This window comes from Cucumis melo, chromosome 1, assembly GCF_025177605.1.
Source record: "Cucumis melo cultivar AY chromosome 1, USDA_Cmelo_AY_1.0, whole genome shotgun sequence".
NCBI classification, from domain to species: domain Eukaryota; kingdom Viridiplantae; phylum Streptophyta; class Magnoliopsida; order Cucurbitales; family Cucurbitaceae; genus Cucumis; species Cucumis melo.
The window spans coordinates 17918421-17932414 of record NC_066857.1 but is presented as its reverse complement, the minus strand read 5'-3'; the positions used below and the strand labels follow the sequence as shown (position 1 = coordinate 17932414).

General features: G+C 32.3%; 1 protein-coding gene across 1 annotated transcript; it reads left to right on the top strand.

Annotated features, from left to right (window-relative positions):
• The first annotated feature begins 11259 nt into the window (after positions 1-11259).
• On the top strand, positions 11260-13556 carry LOC103489572 (protein RADIALIS-like 3). The gene is made up of 2 exons (XM_008448801.3): positions 11260-11662; positions 13342-13556. Exons 1-2 carry the CDS (start codon positions 11400-11402, stop codon positions 13367-13369), a joined length of 291 nt encoding a protein of 96 aa, XP_008447023.1. The 5' UTR covers positions 11260-11399; the 3' UTR covers positions 13370-13556.
• The last annotated feature ends 438 nt before the right edge of the window (positions 13557-13994 follow it).

The following is a 13994-nucleotide window of genomic DNA, read 5'->3' as shown; positions in this document are numbered from 1 at the left end:
GTCCGACACATTTTAGTTAAGGACATCTAAATTTCGAGGACAAGATTTTCCAAGGGCGAGGTAAGTTGTAAACCCGAGATTCTTTTTGGATTATTATTTCTTTCTATATATAAAAAAGAAAAAAATAGAAATTAATGATCTTATTTACTTTATATAATTAATTAAATGTTTTGTTCAATAAAATAAAAAGAAAAGAAAAAGACAAGAAACGATAAAAGAAAAGAAAGTGGAAAGTGGGAAAGGATTTTTTTTTCCTTTTCTTCTTCTTCTTCTCTCTCGAGCAACCTCCTTTCTACCACTGATCTATTTTCTTCAAATATTCATCAATATCTTGAGTAATCTGAGAAAGATGAAGAAGCTTTCTTAGCTCTAAGGTTGAAGAAGAAGGGGAAAAACTCAAAGGAAGTTTCAATCATGCAAATTTTGACCCATTCTGCACACTTCTAGTTTTTATTTCGATTTGAGCTTCTCAAGAAGAACTAAGAGGTGAAGTTTTCATTTCTTGAAAGTTAATTCATTTTTAAAAATATTTTTTGAAGGATGTTTGCATCAATTTTGTTGTTAATTGGGTGATATTTGATAGAGCAGACAGAGCAAGTGTTTTCTACGGGAAATTCGTGATCATCTGTTTTTTTATTTTTCAATGTGTATACATTGAGTTAAAATATCTAATTTATATGGTTGGAAAGCTTATTCAATTTTCTATAACTTTTATAAAGATGCGAGAGCTAATTATCACTAGAAATGTGTTAAATTACAAGGACAAGTTGAAGATCTGTAGAGAGTGCGATTTTGGTGTTGTTTTCTTTCATGGTATTTCAAATCTTTTTGACTTGGAATTTGGGTTACATACCTTTTGTAAAGTATAGAAGACATCAAAATGAAGATTTTGACATAAAGAACACTCATTTTGGTTAAGCAGTGAGAGAGTTATAGTCATTTGAAATTTGTGTTAGAGATTTGGAAAATGCAAAGAGTTGTTCAAATAGGATTTTATTTCTTAAGCTTTGTTTTCGTGAACGTCATCTTTAGTGCGACATGTTAAGTATATATTTATAAAACTAGAATATTTAGGTGTCTAATACTCGGTTTGGTTGTAGATAGGCCAAGAAGAATTGAACCAAGCTTATAGACCAAGGACCTAGCCCAAGACTATGAGTGACAAAACTAGTTTTCAAAATATTTTCCATAACTATGATTTATGATTGAATGTGTTACATTTATTAACGAAGCTTTGAAAATTATTTGAATTCCATAACTTTTTTTAAATATAATTTTTTGGAGACTAGATTTCTTAATGAAAATTTAGGCTAGCAGGTGAATATTGAATCTATTGAAATATTTGAACCACAATATTTCAAGAAAAGAATGAATTAGTAAGTTTTATCTTAAGTAATACAATCTTTCATGAACGAGCTGAGTAAATATTGAGGTTTGTGCACAGACTTGACTTGCTTGCCAGCTGGACACTCCGAACAGCTTTTTAGTGACGAGAATGATAGCGGGGGAAGACCAATAATGGCATCAGCTTTGGTGACCTTGGAGATAGTAGCGCCACTAAGGTGTCCAAGTCGTTTGTGCCAGAGTCTAGCTTCTTTCACTTTTGAGAGACTGCATAAGGTCCACTATGCATCCCAGTGATAGCAGTTGTCTGACAGCCTTGTTCCGCTGAGAAATACTTTATTTTGACCACCTAGCACATTAGATCTATTGTTACTAAAACTGACTTGATAGCCTTGGTCACATAATTGGCTGATGCTTATGAGATTTGTAGCCAGTACTTGTAGTAGTCGAACATCAAGAAGAAACAGTAGACCTAGACGGTTAATCGTTCCTTTGCCAATTATTTTTCCTTTTCCTCCATCTCCAACTGACCCGGCTTTGCATTCACTCAGTTCAGAGAAGAAGTCTGCATTGCTTGTCATGTGTCTGGAACACCCACTGTCAAAGTATCAGTCACCAGAGTTGGGGCTTTTGATAGAGGTGAGGGTCACCTTGCAGTTTTCTGCATGGATTTTTATGCGCCATTTTGTTTTAGGTCCCCTTAGGTATTTGGTCTATCGAGTATCGAGCTGCCTGCGCATGAGTAGTCGGTAATTCAAGCAATTTCGATGAATATGTCCAGCCCATCCACAAAATAACAAATTCTACGTGTTCGCTTGTTTGGGGATTTCACAGGCATGCTAGTAATATTAGTACCCCTTCCCTGTTCATTATTTGTAGGACTGTTCTGAAGGGTACCTTCTCGGATAAAGGTAGTTTTTCTGACAGGTGTGTCCCTTTCTTCAAATTTGAGCCCTCTTTTATCATCAAACCTCCTTTCCTGATCGAGTATGTCATCTAGTTTCGAGGTCCTGTTCGTTAGCATCCTTGCAAATTTTAGGAGTTCTTCGAATTGATGTTTGGTTTCCGCTAGTTCTTCTTTTAGAGTTACTATAGAGGATAGAAAGCTTTGGTTTTCTTCCACTAGGTTTTGAATTCGTTCTTGTTGTTGCAAGATAATTTCTTGATCTTCTGTCTTCTTTGTGTCTGTTGCGTCATCAGTTAAGTTCTTTGATTCTAGTTGGTCATGTGTTTGAACATCTACTTCGTCATTCATGGTGTAGATACTAATCAGGGCCATTCCAGGTTCTTCATTGTCGCTTTCGGAATAATCTTCTTCATCAGAGAAGGTAGCTACCATAACCTTTTTCTTGCGTTTAAGAGAAGTAGCACACTCGGCTTGGATATGCCCAAATCCTTCACATTCATGACACCTGATCCCTTTGTCAGATTTTGAGACTTCACTTCCTTTTCCTCGTTCATGGTCCTTCTTTCGGTAGTGCCCTAAAGAGGCATCCGATATTCTTGACTGTCTTAAGGTCTGGTCCTCTCTGTTGTTGCGTTGGCTTCCCATATGTTTGTGAAACTGGTTTTTAAGTTTCGTAAACTGTTTTGTCAACAGAACTACTGATTCTGTAAGAGCATCATTACCCTACATCACTCGATGTTCCTCGGTTGGCTCTTCCTTTACTGAGGTTAGTGCTAGTCCCGGTTTCCTTCTGCTAGCCGTGTGTCCCAAGTAAATTTCGAAAGTTTGCAGTGCCCAAATAGTTCATCCAATTTCATTTTAGATAGGTCATTAGCTTCTTCGATCATTGTGACTTTCATGTTGAACTTGGAGGGCAGAGATCTAAGAACCTTTCGAACAAGTTTGGTTTTAAACATTTTTTCCCCGAGTTTATCTGATTCGTTGGCAATGTCAAGGACACGGACATTGAATTCAGCTATAATTTCATCTTCACCCATTTGAAGGGCTTCAAATCGAGAAGTCAAGATCTGCAGTCGTGATATTTTCACTTTGGAGGTTTCTTCAAACGCTACTTCCAAGATATCCCAGGCAGCCTTGGCCGATTTACATGTGTTGATTAGTTTGGATATATTCCGATCGACGACATTATTCAGTGCATTCAGTGGGATACTCCCATCCGGATTTTCGACTCAGATTTTCGAATAGTTTAGCCTGCTTCGTCCTTTTCAGTGGGATACTCCCATCCGGATATAACGGCTCTCCAGCTCCTCATGTCGAGTGAGATCAGGAAGGCCTCCATTTGTGACTTCCAGTAGCCATAATTTCCTCTATTCAAAATTTTGGATATAATTATCTTAGTTTTGTTTAATTAGATTTGATTTATTGGGCGTTATTTTGAATTCATTTAATGAGAATTATTTGATCTATGTGGGAATTGAAATTAATTAAATATTTGTTGGATGAATATTTAATTAATTAGAGATTTTGGCGTGTGGTGTTTATTGAGTTTTTGATTAAATGGTAGGTTAAGAGGATTAAGTAAAGTTGTGGATTTTTAGTGCTGTTGAAGTTCAATTTAATTAAATAATTATGGATGTTATTTAATTAAATTGTGAGGTGGAAAGTTTGTTGGAGATTTAATAATTATATGTATATGTGGAAATATATATATAATTATTATGTTAAAGGAAAAGATAATTATATTTGTTGAAATATAATTATTTAAGGAAAAGATAATTATATTTTGGAGAAAGAATATGTTTAAGGGAGAAAAAGAAAAAATAATTATATTTTGGGTAAATATAATTATTTATAAAAGGATATTTATTTTCGAGAAAGATAAATAATAATTAATTATAGTGGAAGATAATTAATTATTTTGGAGAAAGATAAATAATAATTAATTATTGTAGAAGATAATTAATTATTCTGCAGAAAGATAAACCTTGATTATGGAGTGGAGTTGTTATGGTTGGGTTAAGATAATTCATGTTGAAAGTTATAAGTGATTTATTGGAAAAGATTTGATTGATTAAATTAATTGAGGATTTAAGTTAGTTTGAGATTTTGGAGGGAAAAGTTAGTTTTGGTTTGGATTTAATTGAGTATATATATATATGGATATATATATATATATATATATATATATATATATATATATATATATATATATATATAATTAATAAATTGGAAAAGTGAAGTTAATTATATGATGGAATATAATTATATTTGTTTGAAAAATAAGATAATCCATGAGGAGAGAAATGGTTGATTTGATTGGATGAAAAAGATATATATTTATTTAAAAGAGAGAATAATGGTTTAAATAAATATATATTTTTATTGTAGATTTTGGTGAGAGAAAAATAATAATAATAAAGAAGTATTATTATTATTAATAATGGTTATAAATGTCTAAGATTTTGTGCATTTAAAGCATTTATTTAGGAAAGATAATGGAAATAAAGATATATATATATATATATATATATATATATATATATATATATCCTAAAAGAAAAGGAAATAATAATAATAAATATTATTGTTATTATTTGAGTTTATAAATAGCATTGGAATGCTTAAGTTAGAAAGTAAAGGAAAAAGAAAAAGGTTCTTCATCTTCTTCTCTAAAATAAAGCTTAAAGAATTGATGAATTTTCTCATCAAGGTTTAGATAATTTTTCAACCCCCATTTGGTCAAGTTTGGTAAGCCAAGATAATTAAATTAATAATTTCTTAATTTAATTTTGGATCTAATTGGAGTTTCTTTAAAGGTTCAGTTGGTTAAATTTTTAGATTTAATCTTGGATTTTTCCCCAATCAAAGTTGAATTGGTTTCAACTTAAATTTTGGATAAGTTAAATTGAAAACTTTTAGATACTAGCCATTGGTAAATTTTATTAATTAAGTTATTGATTTTCCCTTATTGTTTAAGATCTACTTTAATTGGGAAATTACTGTCAGCAAAGAAATATTTTTAGACAATCTCAAGGTAAGAGATTCTTTTACTAGACCTTCGAACACTAGAAGAAATCTGGTCTTTAATGTCGGGTGGAAAAAAATGAAAAATAAGCTTTAATGTTGGTTTTCAAAAGGCGGATGTTTAATGTCGGTTTTAAACTGACATTAAAGCTCTATCTTTAATGTCGGTTTAAAACCAACATTAAACATCATGTTTTTTAGAACCGACATTAAAGGTCTTTTTTATTTTATTTTTTATTTTTTTAATTTTGTAAAAAGTTGAATTTTTCTCTCTCTTACTTTACTCTTTTCTCCTTTCTTCTCCACCAAACCCCACGCACGAAAAAAAGGTTTTCTCTCAACATTTCTTCCATTTCTTCCTTTTCCAATCTCATCACTTTCTCCCCTCTTTTCTCTGATAAGTCGCCGTCCCCACCATCACAGTCATCTCTCATACCCAACTCGTGCTCGTTCGTCGTTGTATTTCTTGTATCATTTAAAAGATCTTCATTCTTTCACTTTGCATCAAGAAAAAAAAATAACATTCAATCTCGCAAGTCTCTCCTTTCGCAACACTCTCCATATCTCAGCGTCGCCCAGCCACAGCTTGCACCTCCGTCCCACGTTAGGGTGAGCCATTTTCCCTCTCTGCCTCTCTATGTTGTTAGATTTGGAATTTAGAGGTTTTCTACGAGCTATCCAACAAGGGTAAAAAAAAATTCGGGTGATTTTTGGATAAGTACTGTAAATTGAGTTTGATTTTGGCGAGTTAAAACGAAGGACAGATTTGTTAGGGCGAAGATTTTGTAGTTTAAACTATTGAGAGACAATCTACACAAATTACAATTTTGTTAGTGAGGGTGGATATGACAATTAAAACACTAATTTTGACCTTCAAAATTGGGTATGTCGATATTTCTATTCTTTTCATTGATGATATCCTTATTTTTCTTGTCCAGTTTTATTCAATTTTTTCTGGGTTCTTTGAGATTTTAGGGCAATTGATTTAATTTGGGTAGTTGGAATTCATAATTTTTCGATTAATTTTGAAAATTGGAATTAACTAGGGGAGAAAATGTTTACTTATGAGGACATAGGAGAAAGCAGGGGAAAAAAAACCCTAATCTTTGTCTTCTACCCCTCTTCTCTCATTTGTGCTTTTGTGAACTATAATATCGACTTGTATTTCTTTGGTTGTAGCCTTTTAACTTTGTGAGAAGCTCTCCCAATACGTTTACTACACTTGGAAATTATAAGTTTCATAAATCATAAAATTTTTCAATTAATGACCTTTAATGGTTAAGATTTCTTCATTTGAAGTCTAAACTTTTTTTTTTTTTTTTTTGTCCTAGTGTTGTTTAGGATATTTGCATAGTGACTAGACTACTAACAATGTTTTTTAATTTGCATATTGAGTTTAATGTCTAACAACGTTTTTATAGGGAGGAGGAAGGAAACCATGGAATAGTGTCAACTTATTTGTGCACACGATGGTTTCACTTTGGCTGATTTAGTGACTGATAATAGTAAACATAATTTAGCAAATGGTGAAGACAACAATGATAGTGAAAATCATAATAATAGCTGTAACTATTGAATTCTGTCTCTCTTTAAAATTCTCTGCAATTTATTTCTTCCATAAACTTCAATTTCAAAGCCCCCTTGGTTACTTAGAATTGTAAACAATTTAATTTCAAAGCTACCAGTACTACAATTTAATTTGGTGTAGAATCAAGTGAAAAATTTCCACCGTTCATGTGTTTTTTTCCAAGTGTTTTGATTTTATATGTATGTAAGAAATCCATAAGAGACCCATGATCAATTAGCAAAAATCAATGTGTTTATATGTGAGGGTTGTTGAACATTTATCTAGATGCACCATCTACATTTTGTTTTTGTTTTGTGGGTTACTTGGGATTTGGAATCAATGTAACTACAGATTTTTGTCCTTCCATTGGGGTGAGAGTTAAAATTTCTGTCTTTTGGTAATTAGATTGTTTCATGATTGGATGTGTCTATTTTTTGCTTTAATTTCTATGATATGAAGTAACAGTACAAATTATATCATCATCTTTAGAAGAGGCACCGAGATGTCCATACACTAACAAACCAAATGTAGCCCGTCCCAAAATTATAGGAAATCCTATGTTCTGTCACCACCCCTAGAAATCCAGCTCATCATAAGTTAGCTTTATTTGACAAGCTTGGCCTCAAGTCAGTCTACCAAAGTGTCACATGGGTTTCTAAGGTTATCGTCCATTCCCGCTACAGATGTAGGGTTCTTGTGTTGTTGGCATCTTTCTAGTAGTCCCTATGACGAAGTTTTGCTATCAATCACTTGTCTGGTTGTGATTAGAAGAATCATAAACTAAGGAATTTGGATCTTAAAGCTTAGGAAAGAAGAGTTTGTGAATGCTGGGTTTGTTTACATTCCATATTTTTTTGCTTCTTTGTCATTTAAGTGATGTTGCTAATACAAAGTAGTCAATCAGAAGAAACAACATGAAGGGTCTGTGTGTGCTATATGTGGTGTAAATAAAAGTTAATGATTTTGGCTGTTAATTCCTCCCTTTTCAAGGGACCCTTTCTTTCTTCTGTGAGTCCCCTCAGACTATAGAACTGCTTACTACTATGCTTGACATGTTTGTTTGTAATAATGGAGATGATAGAAATCATAAGTTATCAGATTAAATGGTTTATTTTGATATTGCTTGTAGAATGATTGAAGTCATCAGATTGAAAGCTAAGCGATTGTGTACATAGCCAGGCAATCGTTAAAGGTTAAAGACTGAGAAGACGTTTAGGATTTCTTATTTAAGTCTTGTATTAGGATCTTGTTTCATGTATTATTGTAGAATGTATATATAAACACAATATTAAGTTTTCATTTGTGTATACAAATTTAAAAGATAAATATTATAGTTTCTAAAATAATATTAATTTTATTAATTTGTTGGAGCGAGAAAAAAATATTTATCTATATGGATTCAATGTTGGTTTATAAAAAATGGACAATAATACAACAATTAAATAAATATAAATTTCTAAAAATGGACAAAAACAAGCCTTTAATGTCGGTTTTAAGCTGACATTATTGACCTCTTTAATGTCAGTTTTAAAACGACATCATAGCCCAGTCGAAATTAAAGGGCTTCAATAACACTATCAAAGATGTCGGTTGAGAACTGACATTAAAGGCCTTTAATGTCGTTTTTAAACCGACATTAAAGAGGCCTTTAATGTCGTTTTTAAACCGACATTAAAGCCCAACCGACATTAAAGGCCTTTAATAACGCTCGCAAAGATGTCGATTGTCAAATGACATTAAAGCCCTTTAATGTCGGTTTTAAACCGTCATTAAAGGTCAGATTTGTTGTAGTGGAACTGAATTTAAGAGACCGCATGTAATTATGATTATGTATTGATGGTAGCTAAAATGCATAACTTGATGTTATTGATAATGATTGTCATTGTATTTATGATTGATGTTGATGACTAATGTTATGTTAATGACCGGTAGTATGTTGTTGACGACTGTTGATGTTTATGTTGATGCATGATATATTAATCACATGATTAAGGATGTTAAGATTAATATTCATGCCATGTTATCATGTTTATGATGATGTTACATGCTTGGATTGTGGTGTGTCTGTTAACTTTGTCTATTAAGCTTTTTACCCACCTGTATTGTGGTTCTATCTATGGGGTCACTCGCACGACTAGGGATATTCCTACGGAATCACTCGCACGATTTAGGAGTGTACCTACGGATCACATGCATGGTTAGAGGACAGTTATATTGTGTATACGGGGTCACTCGCACGACTAGGGGTATTCCGACGGGATCACTCGCACGATTAGGGGTGTACCTACGTATTACATATATGTTCATGGAGTGTATACGAGATCACTCGCATGACTAGGGGTGTTCCGACGGAATCACTCGCACGATTAGGGGTGTACCTACGTATTACATATATGTTTATAAAGTGTGTACCTGCGATCACTCGCACGACTAGGGGTGTTCCTCCGGGATGATTCGCACGATTTAGGGGTGTTCGTAAGGTCTCACTCACTCAGGTGTGCTCCACTGGACACACAACGTTATGATTATGTTTCTAACGAAAAGTTAATAGATCACCTAGCGGGACTAGTAGTGGGTCCCTTACTGAGTATATTTATATACTCACTCTTTCCTATGTTTAATATTTCAGGCTAAGGTAAAGAACTTAAGAAGCTGGCAAGCGACAGCGAGGGATCCGTGGCATGCCATATAGAAATACAGTTTAGCTTCCGCACTCATTTATATGTCTTTTAGTAATTTTAAATTTTAACCACTTTACTTAAAGATTTTATTCTATTTATTTGTTTTAGTTCTTTAAAATTGTTAGAACCCACGGGTCACGTTTTCAAATTATTTTTGTTAATTTTGAAAATCTTATGTTTGTCGTGAACATTTTGATATTAATTTTATAAAGATTTTAGTTATCCTCTTTTCAAAAGGTGTCTTTTGATGTTTTGTTTTTTTAGTAATGACCTTAACTTAGTTTAAAAGTTGGGTCGTTACAGGAGGTCTGCTAGTTGAGTTTCCCTCTCGGATACCGTCCATCAGGGATCAAATACTGAACTCTGCTCTGATACCAATTGAAATATGAACGGTTGTTGAGATATGCAACAAATGTAGTTTCAGTTATGTTAAGAGTAGAGTGCAAAGGAGATAGATATGCAATATAACACAACGAGGTTTGTTAACCCAGTTCGATGAATTTGCATCTACATCTGGGGGGCAGTTTTCCCGGGATAGAGATTTGTATTAATAACAACTACAACGACAGTTGAATGCATAGTTATGTCTGGAGAAACAACACTATAATCCTTTGCTTATGTGTTGTTTTTCGGATTGTCCAATACATAATTAAATTATGAAATATCACAATGATCATAACTATATAATAAACGACATAAAGCTCTCCCTCAATGGTGGCACTGGTTGAGGGTGTTTTCAACGTCGACTTTGTAGAGCTTCTCTATCCCCGTTTCTTTGTTTTCAGAGTTCAACAAAAAAACACGCACGGAAGCTTGGTAAACTTCACTATTTGTACTTGATGATAGTTCCTTAAGAAATAACTAATTTGTAAATAATCTTAACCACTTGGGTCCACTTTATCAGTTCAACAAAATCCTATTTTTAAGGGAAGAATCTTAAGCTGGTTGTTAAGAGAAATAATCACGTGGGACCAGTTTGCTTAACAATATCAATTAAGGATGCAAAAGTTTCTGTAGTTTGCCTTGCGTTTGTAGACCATATTTGTCAACTTTGGCCAATACATCTTCTGTGCTAGCCAAGTTTCTTAAAGGAAATAGATGCCCAAGATCCACCGTCAAATTTAAATCTCTCTTTCTTTTCCTTGGTGTTGAAGGATGGCAATTGATTTCCACTGAAACAAGCAGGTTTCTTCTAACTCTGTAATATTTCTATTGGAAGGATTAATTATGAGGGGTATCTTTTTTGACAGCAACTCCTTCTTCAGTGGCCGTTATTTCCTCAGATTTGCTACTTCTTGAAAATTTTTAGAAACCTAAACATTTTCTAAAGGGTTATCGATTGACATTCAATTTCAAGGTTAAAATTTATGGACTAAACTTGAACCACTAAATTAAAATTCAATGCTAGAAAATATCTATGTTTCTATAAAATATTGTTAAATGACATAATATAATATTAAACTTACCTTCATTTATTAGCATAAACATTTTTTTATGTTATTGATTTAAAAAAAAAAAACATATATATTTTTAAATATATAATTTCTCTTTTATAAAGAAGATGAATGAAAATGGGTGGAATCTTAGTATTAAGAAACCTGCTATTAAGGACCTTAACGAAGCAATCCTATCAAGAGAAAAGGTAATAGAAAAGAAAAATCAAACACCCTTTTCAACTTTAACAATGATTCTTCACTTTATATCTCCACACTTGTGGCTGAAAGGGAAACCAATCGCATTCATATCCTCCTCTCTCTTTCTTCTTTCGCCGACACACATATTCTTCCAACTTGCTTCCTATATTTCATATATAGATCTCTCTCATTTCTTCTTTACATCTCCCAAAAAATAAAAAAAAAAAATCCCTTTTTATCCAATGGCTTCGAGCTCTTTGAAGCAGCAACGACCGGAGACGACGTGGACACCAAAGCAAAACAAGCTGTTCGAGAAAGCATTGGCATTGTACGACAAAGATACGCCTGAGAGATGGCAAAATATTGCCACCGCGGTCGGTGGGAAGTCGGCCGATGAAGTTCAAAGACACTATGAGATACTCTTGGAAGATCTCCGGCAGATCGAGTCCGGTCGTGTTCCTATTCCCAATTACCGAGGCACTAGCAATCGAGATGAAGAGTTGAGGTTAGTGAAGATGATGAATAATAAGAAACATATTTGAACTCAAAAGATGATGTTCTTTTCTTCTTTTCTTTTTCGATTACTGGATGGTGATTCGAAATATATACGTCATTTAATAATTATTAAATACAATTAAGTAAGTTTTCTTTAAACTACGTGTTGAGGAAGTCTCTTTCAATGAAAATATATACTTTAATCAAGTTATTTCATTTTGATACTCTATAGTAATTTGGGCTTGCATGATATTAATTTTTAAACTATATATATATCTCAACCATAGTTTTTAATATTTTAAACTATTGTAGCTGAAGATAGGCATCATAATTTGGTTTTTGGGCACTAGTTCCTTGCTATCTTGTTGAATATTCTTTGGTTGGATTTGGAGATTTTTGTATTTTGGAACCAGTTTAGGTGAGTTTTATGTGCTTGGTTTTGTAGTTTTGTGATTAGGGTTTAGATTTTCTTTATATGGTTAGTGAATATTTGTGAGACTTTGACTAATAATTTGTTGGTTGAGTTTATTGAAATTTATTGGCTAGCTAGTTTGGTGGTCAGAATTAATCTTGTAAGTATATAATTATTAATTAGTTTTGAGTAAGTATAAATTATTTAAGTTTTAAGTTTTTAAATAGATAGAAATTACATGCCTGTGTTTGGAGTACAATTTCAAATGTTTAATTTTCAAATAAGTTATTTTTTAAGAAAATTCCAATTGGATAATAAATTTTACAAAAAAAATTAATAAAACAAGTTTTTTGAAAAAAAAAATTAAGTCAACCCAAATGAACTTGAAGTTTAGATAAAATTTATTCAAGAATAATTAACCCAATTACTTACATTTTCCTATAATTTTCAATCCAACAAAATTAAACATTTTAACTTGATCAACATATAAGTTAATAAACAAACAAGAGTTCAACAATTTTGTTGTTTTTTCTAAATATATTCACAAAACAAGAGAGATGAAGAGATAATCGATGCAATGGAACATCTTGGCGAGATTGACAGCCTCCTAATATCTTTAATAGTTCAACATAACTTGGGGATGGTTATCTTTAACCAACAAAAATTGAAATATATATATAACCCAAAAAATGCATAACCTTATGGGAAAATTCCAACCAAAAAGAAAAAGATAAACATTTAATTATCATACAAAAACGTTAGAGCACTAAATAAATTAAAGATCAAAATATAATCTACTTTCAATTCTAGAATTACAAAAGAAATAAAAGTTCATAATCGTGATAAATTTAATTACATTAACTCCATATAATGCTGAATTAACACAAAATTTATGACTTATTATAATAAAAGTATGTTTAGTTTAATAGTAATTAACACGATTCCTTCCTCTAAACTACTGAATTAAAATGAAAGACATGAAACTAAACTATATAAAGGTTTAAAAAACAGAAGAGCATCGGTTGGAACACATGCAACATCCAACTATGTTTCAATGATTTAACCGTCACTTGCTTTAAGCTTTTTTCCCCATTACTTTAGGTTGTAGGACTAATAATTTGAAGAAAACTACATTTAAATTTGATGAGTTAAATATCTCAAATAGGACAATGAAAGAAAAATCAACATTCAATTTTCTTGAATAAGTCGAAAGTTTTTATGTTGAGATGTGTTCTTCACTTTGCCATGATTGATATCTTTTTTTTTTTTTTTGTTAGGCTGTTAAAGTATCTGAAGCTTCAATGAAGAACTTGCCTACCACTACCACTATTCTCTTTCAATCTCTCATCAAACACAAGTGGCTCACTTGGCCTAGGTGTATTCATAGACATTCTAATGTACAAGTTTTATATCTTTTAAATGAACTTTCTCTCAATAAAAAGTGTACAACCAACAATCTATTTTAATATAATTTCATTTGCATTTAACATAATTTGTTTTGTACAATACGGATTTAAGTATTTGAACTATCACATATACTTCTTTTTTCTTTTTTCTTTTTGTTGAAAAAAGATATGGGTCGATCAGTTGGATGCACCCAGACATCTCCCTTTCATTAATAAAAACAGATAATATTATAGGAAGCCAAGAGCGTAAGGGGTGCTAGAGATAAACCCATAAGAAGTTATACAAAAATGTTAATATTTAAAGCAATCGAGCTAGCACTATAATCGGAAAAAATATTTGATATGCTAGTCCATAAACCCGCGAGAGCGCAAATATCATCCCAAATATTAGTATCATTTATGTCAAGGCTTTTGAAGATCCTATTGCTTCTTTCGAGCCATATGATCCACAAAGTTGTAGCAATAGTGTTGAACTTTATGGTCCCTCTTCGGCTCTCCACATTTAAACTCCACATATTTTTATA

Coding starts and splice junctions, on each gene's coding strand:
- LOC103489572 (XM_008448801.3), top strand. CDS start 11,400: ATGGCTTCGAGCTCTTTGAAGCAGCAACGACCGGAGACGACGTGGACA. Junction 11,663..13,341: donor AATCGAGATGAAGAGTTGAG/GTTAGTGAAGAT, acceptor TTTTTTTGTTAG/GCTGTTAAAGTATCTGAAGC.